The sequence below is a fragment of the Anomaloglossus baeobatrachus genome, chromosome 1 (genome assembly GCF_048569485.1).
Source record: "Anomaloglossus baeobatrachus isolate aAnoBae1 chromosome 1, aAnoBae1.hap1, whole genome shotgun sequence".
NCBI lineage: Eukaryota > Metazoa > Chordata > Amphibia > Anura > Aromobatidae > Anomaloglossus > Anomaloglossus baeobatrachus.
The window spans coordinates 140,854,963-140,874,055 of NC_134353.1; the positions used below are offsets into that span (position 1 = coordinate 140,854,963).

Genomic DNA, 19,093 nt, shown 5'->3' on the forward strand with positions numbered 1-19,093 from the left:
AGAGACTGTTTATCTCAACTAGAAAGAGACTTTATACAATTTAAAGAAGAACTTCAAAGAAACCTTGGTGACAGAAATGCAAATGACCAAGTAATGAAAGAGATAAACAAACTGAGATGTGAATATGCAGCAGTGAATATGCATCTGCAGGAAATAAGAGACGAAATGTGTGAACTGCAGCAAGAAAATGCCGGACTGAGACTGGAGATAACAGAGCTGAAGACTCCTGGACACCTGAAACAGGAGGACGCCATAGAAACACAGAGGAGTGAAGACAACATGGCCTCCACTGACCAGGAGGGAGCTATGGTAACTAACACCAGTACAGACACCATGGCCTCCACTGGCCAGGACACTGAGATACCAAATAACTCCAACAGTATGAATGCTCCTGAAAATAACATAAGTGAACTACAAACCAGAAAAACAGAAAAGAGAAGAGAACCAGCCACCAGCAAAATCTCCAGCACAGACCCCCAGCTTCACCCACGTACCCCACCCGTGACCTCACAAAGTTTTGATACCATCCTAATAATGGACTCAAATGGGAAATACCTGAATACACTGCGACTATTCCCAGGCAAAAGGGTCAAACAAATCCGCTGTGCAACTATTGAGCAGGTGACAGCCGTCATCAATACCCCACGGTTTACAAGCCCAAATCATATTTTTATACACACAGGAACAAACAATCTGCCAGACCAACACCAGCAGATCGCAGGACAACTGACCCAACTAGCAAAGACGGCAAAACTAAAATTCCCGGACAGCAAAATAATTCTATCATCTCTGCTCCCAAGAAATGATGTATCAAGCCAAACTATCCAGAACATCAACACGGACCTGACCACCAGAATCAAGGCTGTGCCCGACGTGATCCTGGCACAACACCCCTCTATAAATCACCAACACCTCTATGACTACAAGCACCTAAACAAACAAGGGGTCAGCCTACTGGCCAAAGAGCTGAAGGACATTATACTAAACAGAGACCCCATGCCTGGACTCAACAACAACAACAAACCCATGGAAAGACCCCCAACAATAAAAAGACAGGAAACCCCAATTTCATCACAGGAGGCCAGAAACAAAGCCCTTCACCCAACATCGGGCCATCAGAGGAGGAGACCACCATGGAGGGGACCATCAGCCCCACACAGAGACATGCAGGGCAGAGATATGGAAGAGATTAGAACCCTGCTCAGCACATTGTGCAGGAAACTAATGTGACTGGATCTAACACACCTATAAACCAGTCGTAAATCCAGAGTGTCTTACACAGCCGCACTCATTACAAGGTATATACACATGAGGTATAATAGAAAAAAAAAAAAAAAAATGACCTCATTCACAATCAGCAGCTGGAACATCCAAGGCCTGAGCACCTCGGCCTTTGGATGTAAAACAAATGACCCCGACTTTATTCAAAGACTGAAAAATATAGACATTCAGATCCTCCTGGAAACATGGACCAGAGCTGAAAACGAATCTCCGGTGCCAATCGGATACAGGGAAATCTCTGTCCCTGCCCTTAAAAATAAAAACATCAAACAGGGCCGCTGCTCAGGAGGAATACTGATCTGGTATAAAGAAGAGCTCCACCAGTACATCACACCAGTGAAGAGAGGAGGCAGCCACATATGGATCAGAATCAGCAGCTCCATCCTCACCTCTCAGTCCGATGTCTACCTCTGCACCACCTATATACCACCGCCAGAGTCCCCCTACTTCAATCCAGACAGCTTTGAGATCTTACAAGAAGAAGCCACCCATTATCAGGTCCTGGGCAAAGTTCTCATCTTTGGAGACCTCAATGCAAGAACAGGGAGAGAAAAAGACTTTCTGACCACAGATGGAAACATCTACATATTTGGGGCAGAGAATGACAGTCACGACTCAGAACACTCAGAGAGAAACAGCTATGACAGTACAGTCAACAAAAGTGGCAAAAAGCTCCTGAACTTATGTAAAAGTTTAGGTCTTCATATTCTTAATGGACGTACAAAGGGAGACTCACTGGGAAGATACACACTAAACTCCCATGTAGGAAGGAGTGTAGTAGACTACGCCATTACAGATATGGACCCGGCAAATATTAGCGCCTTCATAGTCACCCCACAAACGCACCTGTCAGACCACAGCCAACTTCTCCTGTACATAAAATCTACAGAGAAACCATCCACACAAAAGCCACAGCAGAGCAGCCTCTACAAGCGACCTCCATCCTATAAATGGTCCAAGACGTCAGAAATAAAATATAAAGAGGCTCCCAACAGACCGGAATTACAGGAGATGCTCCACAACTTCTACAGCTACAAGTATAAGTCAAACCCAGAAGGAGTGAATCAAGCTGCAAAAGACCTCAACAAAATATTCCACACCATGGCCAAATTGTCCGACCTCAAACAAGTCAACTACAAGAGGCCAAAAGAAAAGCAGATCAATGGTTGGTTTGACAAAGAGTGTAAAGCCGTTCGAAAGACCCTGAGAACAGCCTCAAACAATAAACACAGAGACCCCAACAACCCAGACCTGAGGGAAGCCTATGACACCATACAAAAGCAGTACAAAACCATCCTCAGGAGGAAGAAGCAGAGCTACATCTCTACCAAACTTAGCCAACTCCAAGACGCCCTCCAAGACAACTCCTTCTGGGAAATATGGAACCACATGGACACAAAGAGCAAGAAAAAGAATGATACCCATATCCAAAATGGCAACATCTGGCTCCAGTACTTCAGAGACCTCTACAAAGACATCCCAAAAGAAGGACTAAGCCAAGAGCAGGAAAACATAACATCAAAACTAAAGGCAATGGAAGAGAAAATCAAAAACTTCCAAAACCCACTGGACACACCAATTACATTACAGGAAGTTGCAGAGAAAATCACTTCCATAAAGTGTAAAAAATCTAGTGGTCTGGATGGAATCCCCCCAGAGATGTTGAAGTACAGCCCACCAGAAATTCAAGCTGCAATGGTTAAACTGTTCAACATTGTGCTGAGTGCTGGTTACTTCCCTCGTACCTGGAACCAAGGACTCATTACACCGATCCACAAGAGTGGGGACAGGTATGACCCTGCCAACTACAGAGGCATATGTGTCAGCAGTAACTTGGGAAAACTGTTCAACAGCATCCTAAACAAAAGGATCATCAGTTTCCTTACCGAGCACAATGTCTTGAGCAAAAGCCAAGCAGGGTTCGTGCCAAACCACCGCACCACGGACCACATCTACACCCTGCACAGTCTCATTCAGAGCCACGTCCACAATACAAAGCATGGGAAGATATACGCCTGCTTTGTAGACTTTAAAAAGGCCTTTGACTCAGTGTGGCACCCGGGCTTGTTCTTAAAAATGCTGGAAAGCGGAATAGGAGGAAAGACCTATGATGTCATCAAAAGCTCCTACACCGAGAACCTCTGCAGCGTGAGTGTGAACGGTAGAAGAACGGCTTATTTCCAGCAGAGCCGAGAAGTCAGACAGGGCTGCAGCCTAAGTCCAACGCTCTTCAATATTTACATCAATGAGCTGGCTACTGCTCTAGAATCTTCACCTGCTCCAGGTCTCACACTCCATGATGCCCAGGTGAAATTCTTGCTCTATGCAGATGACCTACTGCTGGTGTCACCAACCGAGAAAGGTCTCCAAGACAACCTACAAATCTTGGAGAAATTCAGCTCCACATGGGCACTACCGATCAATCTAAAGAAAACCAACATCATGGTGTTCCAGAAGAGAAAAAGAAGATTTGACCAGCATCCTTCATTTGTCCTAAACGGCTACACTCTAACAGGAACAGACAAATACACCTACTTGGGCCTGGAAATTCACCAGTCAGGGAGCTTCAAACAAGCCATAGAGACCCTGAAAAACAAGGCCTGCAAAACCTTTTATGCCATCCGAAGGACATTGTATCATCTGAAGCCACCAGTGAGGGTCTGGCTAAAAATCTTCGATTCCATCATTGCCCCAATCCTCCTGTACGGCAGCGAAGTCTGGGGCCCTCACACTTACCCAGATTGGTCAAGGTGGGATTCCAGCCCAACAGAAATATTCCACCTGGAATTCTGTAAGCACCTTCTCCAGGTCCATCGAAGCACCTCCAACAGTGCCTGTCGAGCTGAGCTGGGCAGATTCCCTCTACACCTAGCAGCTCTGAAGAGGTCACTATCATTTCAGGCTCACCTACAGAGTAGCAATCCAAACTCCCATCACCACAAAGCTCTGATATATATACGTGGGCCAGATGAACCAGGACCCCGGGCACAGCCCTCCCAAACCCAACTGGACAAAATAACCAATCACAACAGCCTGACAAGAACCAGAATCAGGAAGATGGTAGACGAGGGCCAGGAGAGGTATGTCAGTGACTGGAGGACCGACATCAACACCTCACAGAAACTGACCACGTACCAGAGACTACAGAGAGACTACAGACTGGCCCCGTATCTGGAGAAAATCCCGGACCCCAGAGACCGCAGGACCCTGAGCCGATATAGACTCAGTGCCCACAGTCTAGCCATCGAATCCGGACGTCACAAGCAGAGCTACAAGCCCAGGGAGGACAGACTGTGCCAAAACTGTGACCTGGAGGCCGTGGAGGATGAAACCCACTTCCTGCTACACTGCACCAAGTACTCAGCAGTGAGGGACACTCACTTCAGGAGACTCTCCCATCTCTTCCCGGATTTCAGCTCCATGAAGGAGGAAGAGAAAATATATATCCTGCTGGGGGAAGAAGAGAGCGCAGTGGAGATAGCAGCGCAGTATGTGAGCGAATGCCATAGACTTCGAGAAAGAGAACTATGATAAGTCATGGACTTCCATAGCCCCCCATCCCAGATGTGGCCCCCCCAATCCCCACCCTGGATATGTCCCATCCACCGTTACCACAGTCCCACCGTGGATATGCCCCATCATAAGCCATGGACTTCCATAGCCCCCATCCTAGAAGTGCCCCCACAGTCCCCACCCTGATGAGCCCCATCCATCCTTCCTACAGTCCCCACCCACCATCCCCACAGCCCCAGCCCCTAATGTACACTTGCTTTGGCAAAACTAATTTGTATTTGGTCCTGCCAATAAAGCTTATTTGATTTGATTTGATTTGAGAGAGAGATAGAGAGAGATAGAGAGAGAGAGAGAGAGAGAGAGATAGAGAGAGGGGGAGAGAGATAGAGAGAAAGAGAGAGAGAGAGATAGAGAGAGAGATAGAGAGAGAGATAGAGAGAGAGATAGAGAGAGAGATTAGTTTGGCTGGTATATATCTACAATGTTAGAATGGAACAGAGGATCTAGAATAAAACTGATCATCCACATTAAACCGGGTCTGAAAAGGTAAAGTATCGCACAGAGGTTCACCCTGAGCTTCCCTAGCTCTGCCCCTCAAACCCAACACTATATACACGCCTCAAAATTGAAACTACAACATATTGAAGGAAAAGAAGTAGAATTATGGAGATCACAAGATGGACAGAAATGATAACAATAAGCAAATGGTGAAAGAATGGAAACAAAATATTCAAAACATCTTGACTAGAGTTCGGATCGAGATAGAGAGAGATAGAGAGAGTTATAGAGATTAAAAAAAAACAAAAAAAAAAACGGATCCTGTTTGTGCACCCCGGATCCCGGGTACTGGTCGGACTCGGATCGGAACCTCGAACCGTGCGGATCCGGATTTTTCAGATCCGGGTCCGCTCAACACTAATCTTGACTGAATCAGTATGAAGTATGAGCGCCACAAGGAGAAATCCTCGGACTTACAGCCTTGGCTGCTATCAACGAGGTTATTATTTATTTTACTCAAGTGCATTGAGAGGGGCAGATCATCCAGAGCCGCTCCTGGCAGCTGCCTTTGCAATGACATCCCAGAAGTGCTTCATGGGGGACAAGACAGACGCTGCAGGCCATGGTAGCACATTTAGGCCACGCAGGCGGCTTACAATACCACAAGTCACACTGCCTGGCATTGTTGTGTTGAAAAACAGCGTACCACTAATTCCACTACAAATAAGTGTAACAGCTGGAATGAAGATTACAGGGATCCGGCTACCGTACATTAGGCCGCCCCACACTCATGGGAAAAGAATCGGTGTGTCGTTCCCATGAAGAGGCATCTATCATGGCATTGCCCACACGATCTCCACACATTGCAATATCCAGCTAACATTGCATTCAAGATAAAAGCACAACTCTTTTCCGTAAAGGAAACACCTCCATTTCGGACTACATCTGAAGACCCCGTGGACAATGGCATGGAAAGGCCTTTATAATTGAACCACTCACTGGTCCCACTGCTAGGATTATGTTGTAAGGTGGCATAATGTAAGGTAGTTTGACCCCTCAAATCTTCATTCCACACTAACAGCTCCGCGTTACATTGATTTGGTGGTGGAACCAGTCTTACAGCCATTTCTCCAAAGTGTTCTAGAAGTCGTCTTTGAACATGACAAGCGTCTGTGAGCAGCCTGTGAGGGCTAGACATGATACCGTAGAATCTAAGGACTGGTCTCCATTGGGTTCATCTGGGACGTCATTGGACGGAATCCGTGAAAGGAGCTGCCAGCAGCTAGAGTGCATTCAGCATGGCAGAACACTGCAGCCAACCATTAATAACCCCATTGATGGCATACCCCGGTGTCTATCTGCCTGTATTTCTGAAAATAAAGCACATACTCCACACTGAATAAATTGAGACTCATCCTCTAAGGCCCTGTGCACACTGGAAAATGGAATTTTCTTAAGAAAATTCCGCAGGGTCTGAAAGATTACTGCACTCGCGGTAAAAAAACGTGGTATTTTTACCGCGGGTTGGTACATGTGTTTTAATGCATTCAATGCAATAAAGCACATTGCAGAAAAAAAATAAAAAGTAATTTCCTTCTGAGATAGATAGTAGATAGATAGATAGATAGAAAGATAGAGGACAAATCAATCAACAATCGACACGCTGCATTTCTCCCGAGCGGTAATGTGTATTCACATCACTGGCAGTGAGAAATGGCCTGTGGTTACCTCTGCAGTCTCGTTACAAGGCTGCATTCAGTATGTGTTGGTCGCGGCTGGATGCCAGCGACGTGGGACCTCGGTGGATTACGCCGGATATGTGTGTTTGGGAGGGGAGTAGGGGGGGGGGGTTAATAAAGGGGTGAAAGAGGAGGCTTTTTTGTGTTTTATTTAAAATAAAGGATTTTTCGGTGTGTGCGTTTATTCACTTTACTTACAGGTTAATCATGAAAGCTGTCTCATAGACGCTGACATGAATAAAGCCTTGACTTAGTTGCGCTGCATTTAACTCATTATTACCCTGATTGCCACCACATCACGGCAACAGGAAGAGCAGGGAACACTGCAGCTGCGGGCTGATATTCTTGGCTGCGGGAGGGGGGGCATTAACCCTGGCCCTCGCCCTCCCCAGCCTGGGAATATCGGGCCGCCGCTGTGTGATTACCTCAGCTGGACGGTAAAAATACGATGGAGACCAGGTTTTTTTATTTTTATATGTCCGTTTGATATCTATGTGTATTCTATATGTCTGTGTGTGATGTGTGTGTTCTATGTCTGTGTCTGTGAGGTCTGTGTTTACTCTGCTCCGCTTCCTCTTCTTGTCATAATGACATCACTTCCCTGCAAACTGCAGGGCAGTGATGAACATTATGTGCCGAAACCGCGAAATACCGCAGGGAATAATGCAGGAAAACGCAATGAACTGCACAGAATTTGCTACCTGCGTTATTCCCTGCGGGATTTCCCGATTACATTGCAGTCAATGGAGCGAACTGCTGCAGCGACGTGCGGAAAAGAAGGGACATGCAATTGTTTTTGCTGCAGGAATCCCGCAGCAAAACCTGCAGCTGTCAAAATCCGCATAGTGCGCGCAGCATTTTTTTTAGCCATAGGATTTGCTGGTGAATCACTGCAGAGATGTTATGAACATAACATGCAGTGAAACATGCAGCAAAACCGCAGGAAATCCACGGCAAAAACCAGTAAGTGCGCACAGAGACTTAGGGGTACTTTGCACACTACGACATCGCAGCTGCGATGTCGGTGGGGTCAAATCGAAAGTGACGCACATCCGGCGTCGCTGTCGATATCGGAGTGTGTAAATCGTTTTTGATATGATTAACGAGCACAAAAAGCGTCGAAATCGTATCATCGGTGTAGGGTCGGTCATTTCCATAATTTCGGAAGGACCGATGTTACGATGTTGTTCCTTGTTCCTGCGGCAGCACACATCGCTGTGTGTGAAGCCACAGGAGTGAGGAACATCACCTTACCTGCGGCTCACGCCGGCTATGCGGAAGGAAGGAGGTGGGCGGGATGTTTACGTCCCGCTCATCTCCGCCCCTATTAGCCGCATGGCGTGTGACGTCGCTGTGACGCCGCATGACCCGCCCCCTTAGGAAGGAGGCGGGTCGCCGGCCAGAGCAACGTCGCAGGACAGGTAAGTCCATGTGAGGCTGCCGTAGCGATAATGTTCGCTACGGCAGCTATCACAAGATATCACAGCTGCTACGGGGGCGGGGACTATCGCGCTCGACATCGCAAGCATCGGCTTGCGATGTCGTAGTTTACAAAGTACCTTTAAGTGTTAAACGTTTTTGGTCTTGAGACCTTATTTGAACACAGAAGAACTACTGCTGTTTACTGCAAGAAAGTAGTGCTCTTCTTGACAGCTCAGTATTGCTTTTTGATGATTTATACCTTGGTGAATAAGATACTATAACAGCCTGGCAAAAGAAGGCTACATGTGCACGCTGCATCTTTTTGTGTTCACAAACTGCAGCCAAAACTGCACCTTGTCAGAGAGAAATGTCACAAAAAAATGCTTGTAATTATAGGTGCGTTTTTGCTGCGTTTTCGGTGCATTTTTGGTGCGTTTTTCATAACCTGCGTTTTTGTGACAAATGTTGACAAAAACGCAGGAAGAATGAACATGCTGCATTTGTCACAAACTTTTGACAAATAAAACGCTGACAAATAAACTGCAATGTGCGCATAGCAAATCTGACTTCTCATAGACTTTGCTGGGAAGTCAGAAAGTTCTGACAACAAAACTGCAGCCAAAAACGCACCAAAAACGCAGCAAAAAAAGCAGTGTGCGCATGTAGCCAAAGAGCGAGGTTAGTAGTGGAGGGGTTGGAAGAGTTAGCTGGCACAATTTAAAGGATACCTATAATTTTTATGCTTTACAATGTGCTGTCAGTTGGTGGGGCTCCGGGTCCTGGGACCACCATAAACCACTCAGAACACTGCACTGATGTGCGCATTCCTGCAAGCAGTGGCTGTCAGCTCTTGCATGAGCACAAACACAGAGCTGTGTATAGGCTAAATAGAAAGTCTACAAGAGCCCATAACGCCACTCTGTGTGCAGTCTCAGACTTTCTACTGCTCTGTGCACATGCAACAGTTTAGCGCTGGTGCTTGCCGAGGTCAGTGTATCACAGCAGCGTTGTAACAGATTTGGGTTTCTGGATTGACGGTAGTCTCGATTGTAAGGAAGTAAAAAGGAATCTGTCAGCAATTTTTCTATATGGAATCTGAGAGGTTCATAATGTAGGGTCAGAGACCATAATTCCAGCAATGTGTCACTTACTGGTCTGCTTGGTGCAGTTTTGAGAGAATTCTGGTTTTCTCTATTGTAGATATAGCAGTGGTCAGAATTCTGAGCTATGCATAACCTCACCCACACCACTGATTGGCAACTTCTTGTGTGCCCTATGCATTGTCAGCAAGCAGTCAACCAGTGGTGGGGACATGGTTACACAGATTAGCTGGACTGCCTGGTACATGGCACCTAGTCCAGCAGTGATAATCTCCTGCTGATATTTCAGAACTCAGAAACTGCATCACAAGCTCTCAATACAAGTCTATGTGGCCAGAATAAGGCTCTCATAGACTTACATTGAGCTGTGACTTATGGTTTGCTCCATGAATTACTGGGGCAGATGGGGAAAGGGACTTAGATTTAAATCACCACTCCAACAGTGAATAAGTAAAACAAAAATAAAAAAACAAAAAAAAATGTTGGAGTGGTGCTTTAAAGTATGTGAAACATTCCACAAATATATTGATAGGTGCCCTTCAAAGTCTTGGGTACACTGACCAAAATCTGTTGTGAAGCAACAGAAAATTGTTTTAATTGTTGATAAGAAATATATTGGTATCTGTATGTACGTACCTTTAAATTTTTGCAGCTTTTCATGAGATATTTAACATCATAGATCACAGGAAAAAATAGACGTAGAATTTCAAAGAAGTCTAGCTCAACCTCAGGAAGATTAGAGTTTGTCAGTATCTTTATTAGATAGCCGAAATCATATCCACTGCAAAACAATGGCAAAGGAAAGTTAGGAATTTTTTTAAAAACATTTATAAAAAACAAAAAAACAAAAAACTAAACGTGGGAAGGCTGTTAGAAATATACTATGAAAGGGAAGCGGTCATTAGAGTCATGCTGCCCGAACTGCAGAGAAAAACAGTTCGAAAAGCCATCTTCTCCCCATCGTGCTCCGTTTTTTTTTTACTTATCTACTGTGTGTACATAGGACGTTCTAATCTGTTTTCTCTAACACTGCAACTAAAAACTAAGAGTTTTAGTTCGTTAAAAATGTATATTTTAAATCACTAGATTACCTTGGAAGCTGAGCAACAATTAATATGGCTGCCTAAACACAGTCTCGAGCTTTTTTTTTTTTCTTTTAACATGTAGTAATAGGAAATGTGTGAGATATATACACATACACACAACGTATTTTTCGGACTATAAGACGCACCGGACCATAAGACGCACCCTGGTTTTAGAAAAGGAAAATAAAATTTTAAGCAAAAAATGTGGTCATGACACAGTTATGGGGCGAGGATCTGCTGCTGACACTATTATGGGGGTAATGTCCCCAAATACTCTACTAAGGTACCCCATCCTGGTAATGATCCTCCTGCCTTGTATATACATGTCCCTCATCCTGGTATAGCCCCATCTTGCTATATACTGCCATTCTGGTATGTGCTCCTATCCTGCTATATACCCCATCCTGGTATATGGCCGCATCATGCTATATACCCCATCCTGGCATATGGCCGCATCCTGTCCTGATATATTCCCCATCCTGGCATATGGCCGCATCCTGCTATATACCCCCATCCTGGTATGTGCTCCCATCCTGCTATATGTCCTGCATCCTGTGGCACACACAAAAAAAAAAATATATGTTTATACTCACATTTCCTCGCTCCACGCAGCATCGCTCCTCCTCCTGTCTGTGCCGGCAGCACTGTGTGGAGCCGCCACGATCCCTGCAGCATCGCAATTTCCTCCTGTCTGTGCCAGCAGCACTGTGTGGAGCCGGCCACGATCCCTGCAGCATCGCGATTTCTTCCTGTCTGTGCCGGCGGCGCAGCTGTGTGGAGACTAGCGGTGCTGACATCATCGCTGTGCGCACGTGTCCACACGCAGCAGCTCCGCCGGCACAGACAGGAGGACATCGCAATGCTGCAGGGATCATGGCCAGCTCGACACAGCGCTGCCGGCACAGACAGGAGGACATCGCGATGCTGCAGGGATCGTGGCCAGCTCGACACAGCGCTGCCGGCACAGACAGGAGGACATTGCGATGCTGCAGGGATCGTGGCCGGCTCCACACAGCGCTGCCGGCACAGACAGGAGGAGATTGCGGTGATGCAGGGAAGTGACCAGTGAGTGTACAGATTCACTGCCCCCCCGCGCTGATGATGATGCGCGGGGGGCAGTGAATACCGCCGCACATGATCACTCCAGGCTGTAGTTGCCAGGGGTGATCATGCAGGCCAGCTGTTTAAGTAAGCTCACATACCCCGCTCATCATCCCGCCCACCTGTCAGCGGTGGCTTCAGCGCTGAGACATGGGCGGGAGGATGGGCGTGCATATGTAATGAGTGGGCCCACGTGGTTACGGCAGGCGCTGCTACAGCCTGCTCGTGCCCCCGATGACCCGCTCCACCGCAGCACCCTCATTCCCCGCATCCCTACATTCAGACTATAAGACGCACCCCCCACTTTCCCCCAACATTTCGGGAAAAAAAGAGAATTTTGTTTACTTACCGTAAATTCTTTTTCTTATAGTTCCGACATGGGAGACCCAGACCATGGTGTGTATAGCTTCTGCCTCCGGAGGACACACAAAGTACTACACTAAAAGTGTAGCTCCTCCCTCCGAGCATATACACCCCCTGGATGACAAATCTAACCAGTTTAGTGCAAAAGCTGAAGGAGGACATCCACCCATAAATAGAGAGAGTAAAACCCGGAATAACCGGAACCTCTGTCTACAACAACAGCCGGTGAAAACACACGGAACAAGAACTGCCAACAGGCAACAGGGAGGGTGCTGGGTCTCCCATGTCGGAACTATAAGAAAAAGAATTTACGGTAAGTAAACAAAATTCTCTTTTTCTTCATCGTTCCTTATGGGAGACCCAGACCATGGGACGTCTCAAAGCAGTCCATGGGTGGGAAATAAACAGAAACTGAGAAGTAGGCAAAACCTAACTTCACAAATGGGCGACAGCCGCCTGAAGCATGCGTCTGCCCAAGCTCGCATCTGCCGAAGCATGAGCATGCACTTGGTAGTGCTTCGAAAAGGTGTGCAGACTAGACCAAGTGGCAGCCTGACAAACCTGCTGAGCCGTAGCCTGGTGCCTGAAAGCCCAGGAGGCGCCGTCAGCTCTGGTCGAGTGCGCCTTAATCCCTGGCGGTGGGGGCACCTGAGAACATTGGTAGGCATCGGAAATGGCCGACCTAATCCAACGAGCCAAGGTCGGCTTAGAAGCCGAGAGACCCTTGCGCTGACCCGTGGTTAGCACAAAAAGAGAGGTTCACCGCCTAAGAGCGGCGGTGCGTGACACATAGATCCGGAGCGCCCGCACCAAATCCAAAGTATGCAACGCTTTCTCAAAGCGATGCACAGGGGCCGGACAAAGGGAAGGCAATGAAATGTCCTGGTTAAGGTGGAAAGGAGACACCACCTTAGGGAGAAAGTCCGGAGTCGGACGGAGAACCACCTTGTCTTGGTGAAAAACCAAAAAGGGTGACTCCGAAGAGAGCGCAGCCAAATCAGAGACTCTCCTGAGAGAGGTTATGGCCACCAGAAAGACCACTTTCTGTGAAAGTCGAAACAAAGAAACCTCCCTAAGAGGCTCAAAGGGGGGTTTCTGTAAGGCCGTGAGGACCAGATTAAGGTCCCAGGGATCCAAAGGCCGCCGGTAAGGAGGAATGATGTGAGATGCGCCCTGTATGAAGGTGCGCACCTGGGCCAGTCGGGCGATACGCCGTTGGAACAACACTGACAGAGCCGAGACCTGTCTCTTGAGGGAATTGAGGGATAGTCCTAGCTGCAGACCGGACTGTAGAAAGGACAGGATGGTCGGCAAAGAAAACGACCAAGGAGCATGGCCGGAAGAGCGACACCAGGACAGGAAAATTCTCCAAGTCCTGTGGTAAATCCTGGCCGAGGAAGACTTCCGAGCCTGAGTCATAGTGGAGATGACCTCGGAAGGAATGCCTGAAGCCGTCAGGATCCAGGACTCAAGAGCCACGCCGTCAATCTGAGAGCCGCAGAATTCTGGCGGAAAAACGGACCTTGAGAGAGAAGGTCTGGGCGGTCCGGGAGATGCCACGGCATTTCTACGGACAGACGGAGCAGGCCTGGGTACCAAGCTCGCCTGGGCCAGTCTGGAGCAATGATTATAACCCGACGGCCCTCCATTCTGATCTTGCGCAGGACTCTGGGCAAGAGAGCTAGAGGGGGAAACACGTACGCCAGATGGAACTGGGACCAATCTTGAACCAACGCGTCCGCTGCCAAGGTCTGAGGATCGTGGGAGCGAGCCACGTAAACCGGGACCTTGTTGTTGTGCCGGGATGCCATTAGATCCACTTCCGGAGTGCCCCACTTGCGGCAGATTGACCGGAACACTGCCAGATGCAGGGCCCACTCGCCGCTGTCCACGGTTTGACGGCTGAGATAATCTGCCTCCCAGTTTTCTACGCCTGGGATGTGGACTGCGGATATGGTGGTCTTGGAGTCCTCAGTCCACTGAAGGATGCGTTGAACCTCCAATATCGCCAGGCGGCTGCGAGTCCCGCCCTGGTGATTGATGTAGGCAACTGCTGTCGCGTTGTCCGACTGGACTCGAATATGCTTGCCCGCCAACAGGTGGTGAAAGGCTACGAGAGCTAGAAGTACAGCCCTGATTTCCAGCACATTGATCGAGAGGGCTGATTCGGACGGAGTCCAAGTGCCCTGTGCTCGGTGGTGGAGAAATACTGCTCCCCAGCCGGAGAGACTGGCGTCCGTGGTGAGGATCACCCAGGACGGAGTCAGGAAGGAGCGTCCCTGAGACAGAGAGAGGGGCCGAAGCCACCACTGAAGAGAGCTCCTGGTCTGTGGCGACAGAGCCACTAGCCTGTGCAAGGAAGAGGTCCGCTTGTCCCAAAAGCGGAGAATGTCCAGCTGCAGAGGACGCAGATGGAACTGGGCAAAGGGAACCGCTTCCATTGACGCCACCATCTGACCCAGCACCTGCATGAGGTGCCTGATGGAATGACGGCGGGGCTTCAACAGAGAACGCACCACCAGATGAAGGGACTGCTGTTTGACTAAGGGCAGCTTCACAAGTGCCGGCAGAGTCTCGAATTGCATCCCTAGGTACGTAAGTTTCTGGGTCGGGGTCAGAGTGGACTTGGGCAGATTGACAAGCCACCCGAAATGAACAAACGTGGCGAGAGTGAGCGAGACACTCCGCTGACAGTCTGCACTGGATGAGGCCTTGACTAGAAGGTCGTCCAGGTAAGGGATTACTGCCAACCCCTGGAGATGCAGAACCGCAACCACTGCTGCCATGACCTTGGTGAAAACACGAGGGGCCGTGGCTAACCCGAAGGGGAGAGCCACGAATTGGAAATGTTCCTCTCCGATTGCAAAACGTAGCCAACGCTGGTGTGAAACTGCAATTGGCACATGCAGATAGGCATCTCTGATGTCGATGGATGCTAGAAAATCTCCTTTGGTCATTGAGGCAATGACCAATCGCAGAGATTCCATGCGAAAGTGCCACACCTGAACATGCTTGTTGAGAAGCTTGAGATCCAGGATGGGCCGGAAGGAACCGTCTTTCTTGGGGACTAGGAAGAGGTTTGAGTAGAAACCTCTGAACCGTTCCCGGGCGGGAACCGGAACAATTACTCCGTTGGCCTGCAGGGATGCCACGGCCTGTGAGAAGGCGGCGGCTTTGGAGCAGGGGGGAGTGGACATAAAAAATCTGTTTGGCGGGCTGGAAGAAAATTCTATCCTGTAGCCGTGGGAGATGATATCCCGCACCCACTGATCGGAGACGTGTTGAAACCACACGCCGCCAAAGTGGGAGAGCCTGCCACCGACCAAGGACGTTGTTGGCGCAGCCAGATAGTCAAGAGGAGGCTGCCTTAGTGGCAGCGGCTCCTCCGTTCTTCTGAGGACGCGGCTTCGCGCGCCAGCTGGGTTTTCGATCCTTGGCTGAGTTAGTGGACGAAGCTGAGGGCTTAGAGGATGACCAGTTAGAGGAACGAAAGGAACGAAACCTCGACTGGTTCCTGCCCTGGACAGGTTTCCTGGTTTTAGTTTGTGGCAAGGAAGTACTCTTCCCGCCAGTAGCTTCCTTAATAATTTCATCCAGTTGTTCACCGAACAGCCGGGACCCAGCAAAGGGGAGCCCAGCAAGGAACTTCTTGGAAGAAGCGTCTGCTTTCCACTCTCGAAGCCACAAGATCCTGCGGATCGCGAGGGAATTAGCGGAAGCCACCGCCGTGCGGTGAGAAGCCTCCAGAATGGCAGACATGGCATAGGATGAAAAAGCCGAAGCCTGGGAAGTTAAGGCAACCATTTCGGGTATAGAGTCCCTGGCGAGGGAATGTATCTCCGCCAGAGTAGCAGAGACTGCCTTAAGAGCCCACACTGCTGCAAAGGACGGGGAGAACGAGGCCCCTGCCGCCTCATATACAGATTTGGCCAGAAGGTCAACCTGGCGGTCAGTGGGATCCTTAAGAGAGGTGCCATCGGCCACAGATACAACTGTCCGGGCTGAGATTCTAGACACCGGAGGATCTACCTTTGGTGAGTGAGCCCACTCCGTGACCACTTCTGGTGGAAAGGGAAAACGGTCATCAGAACTACGCTTTGGGAAGCGTTTGTCAGGACAGGCCCTGGGCTTGGTAACAGTGGCCTGAAAACTGGAGTGGTTAAAAAACATACTCCTTGCTCTCTTAGGTGAGGTAAACTGGTGTTTTTCTACCAGAGAGGCTTGTTCCTCTGACACTGGTGGATTGAGGTTCAGTACGGAGTTAATGGACGCAATCAAGTCACTAACATCCGCATCACCATCAGATAAATCAATGGGGTACATAGAGGTAGCGTCCGAGCCCACAGTAAAGGCATCATCCTCGCCCTGCACTTCAGCTCGTGAATCAGCGCCGTGGGACGAGGAAGGAGAGGAGTCCCTGCGTCTCCGTTTAGGAGGACGGGGTCCGGGAACAGATAAAAAATCCTCTGTGAGCTCTGCAGAGCGAGTCGGAGCAGCAGAGGCGCCCTGAGAAGGGGGCTGATGCATGGTCAGCAGAGTCCGGGACAGCTGTCCCATGGAGTCGGCAAAGGACTGGGAGATAGCTTTAGAAAACGATGCTACCCAAGCCGGGGGTTCAGCCACCGGGACTGGAGCAGCCGGAGGGACCCCTGAGGAGGCTCCAGGCTGAGGCACCACCATGTTAGAGCAGGCATCACAATGTGGATATGTGCTCGGTTCAGGCAGAATGAGCTGACATGCAGTGCATATAGAGTAAAGCTTTGCAGCCTTGCTCCTAGTGAGAGACATGCTGCTGAGGTGGAGGTTCTGCAGTAAAGAACACACTCCTTCAGAATGACCCCCAGAGAGTGTATAATAAAGTCCACAACCAGAGGTTGTGGCTTACCAGACCGCTTTTTGTGTGCCCTTCGGATTCCACAGCTCGGACCCCCAGACAGATGCAGAAGCTGCAGCAGCCAGCGCCGATCAGTGTGTGAACGCTGATAAAATGGCGCCGGAGTGAGGAGGGGGGGCGGGGTTTAGCCCAAGAGCGGGAACCGGAAGGCCAAGGAGAGATACAGGGGAGGGAAACATCTCCTCAGAGAGGAGTGTCCTCCCCTCTGCTGAACGGCCGGTGGGCGGCGCCGCACTGTTCCCCTGCATGACTGACATGCAGGGGCACTGAAAACGAAACTAGGCCGCATCTGAAGCCGGGGCCTAGATTTTTCCATGCGGCCGACAAGCAGGCACCCTCGGCGCGGTTCTCAGGATCCTGACAGGGCTGCGGATGGAGACCGGTCTCCTGCAAAGCAGAGAGAACCGTGATGGCTCCCACTTCAAGCCAGAGCCTCAGGGGATGGTGAAGGAGCGCGGCATGTGAAGGCTCCAGCCTTGTAAAATCAACCTTAACAGCACCGCCGACACAGTGGGGTGAGAAGGGACATGCCGGGAGTCCAGACTGGACCCGCTTTTCTTCCAAATCTTTGAAATCAAAAATCAGATGAGAATGCATGTATGTGTGTGACCTCCTGAACACAAAGCATTGAACTGGTTAGATTTGTCATCCAGGGGGTGTATATGCTCGGAGGGAGGAGCTACACTTTTAGTGTAGTACTTTGTGTGTCCTCCGGAGGCAGAAGCTATACACCCCATGGTCTGGGTCTCCCATAAGGAACGATGAAGAAAAAGTGCGTCTTATAGTTCGAAAAATACGGTATATAATAAAAGTGAGTACACCCGTCACATTTTTGTAAATATTTAATTACCGCATTCTGTACTAATGTCCCCCATCCTGGGTCCATTCCAGGTACAGTGCCTTGCGAAAGTATTCGGCCCCTTGAATTTTTCAACCTTTTCCCACATTTCAGGCTTCAAACAAAGATAAAAATTTTAAATTTTATGGTGAAGAATCAACAAGTGGGACACAATTGTTAAGTGGAATGAAATGTATTACTTATTTTAAATTTTTGTAAAAAATAAAAAACTGAAAATTGGGGCATGCAATATTATTCGGCCCCTTTAAGTTAATACTTTGTAGCGTCACCTATTGCTGCGATTACAGCACAAGTCGCTTGGGGTATGTCTCTATCAGTTTTGCACATCGAGAGACTGAAATTCTTGCCCATTCTTCCTTTGCAAACAGCTGGAGCTGAGTGAGGTTGGATGGAGAGCGTTTGGGAACAGCAGTTTTCAGCTCTTTCCACAGATTCTCGATTGGATTCGGGTCTGGACTGTGACTTGGCCATTCTAACACCTAAATACGTTTATTTGTGAACCATTCCATTGTAGATTTTGCTTTATGTTTGGGATCATTGTCTTGTTGAAAGACAAATGTCTGTCCCAGTCTGAGGTCTTTTGTAGACTCCAACAGGTTTTCTTCAAGAATGGTTCTGTATTTGGCTCCATCCATCTTCCCATCAATTTTAACCATCTTTCCTGTCCCTTCTGAAGAAAAGCAGGCTCAAACCATGATGCTGCCACCACCATGTTTGACAGTGGGGATGGTGTGTTCAATGTGATGAGCTGTGTTGCTTTTACGCCAAACATATCGTTTGGCATTGTGCCCAAAAGAAGGGAATTTTGTTTACTTACCGTAAATTCCTTTTCTTCTAGCTCCAATTGGGAGACCCAGACAATTGGGTGTATAGGCTATGCCTCCGGAGGCCGCACAAAGTATTACACTAAAAGTGTAAAGCCCCTCCCCTTCTGCCTATACACCCCCCGTGCTCCCACGGGCTCCTCAGTTTTGGTGCAAAAGCAAGAAGGAGGAAAAAAATTATAAACTGGTTTAAAGTAAATTCAATCCGAAGGAATATCGGAGAACTGAAACCATTCAACATGAACAACATGTGTACACAAAAAAAAAAACAGGGGCGGGTGCTGGGTCTCCCAATTGGAGCTAGAAGAAAAGGAATTTACGGTAAGTAAACAAAATTCCCTTCTTTGTCGCTCCATTGGGAGACCCAGACAATTGGGACGTCCAAAAGCAGTCCCTGGGTGGGTAAATAATACC

At 48.6% G+C, this 19,093-nt stretch overlaps 1 protein-coding gene across 2 annotated transcripts in view; it reads right to left on the bottom strand.

Moving 5' to 3' along the window:
* CNOT7 (CCR4-NOT transcription complex subunit 7) overlaps positions 1 to 19,093 on the bottom strand; it is an 85,773-nt gene that overhangs the window by 29,437 nt on the left and 37,243 nt on the right. For both annotated transcript variants that reach the window (XM_075334407.1, XM_075334413.1), the window contains one exon: positions 10,190 to 10,334. In XM_075334407.1, coding sequence (XP_075190522.1) covers positions 10,190 to 10,334 — 145 coding nt within the window. The remainder of the gene's footprint in view (positions 1 to 10,189; positions 10,335 to 19,093) is intronic.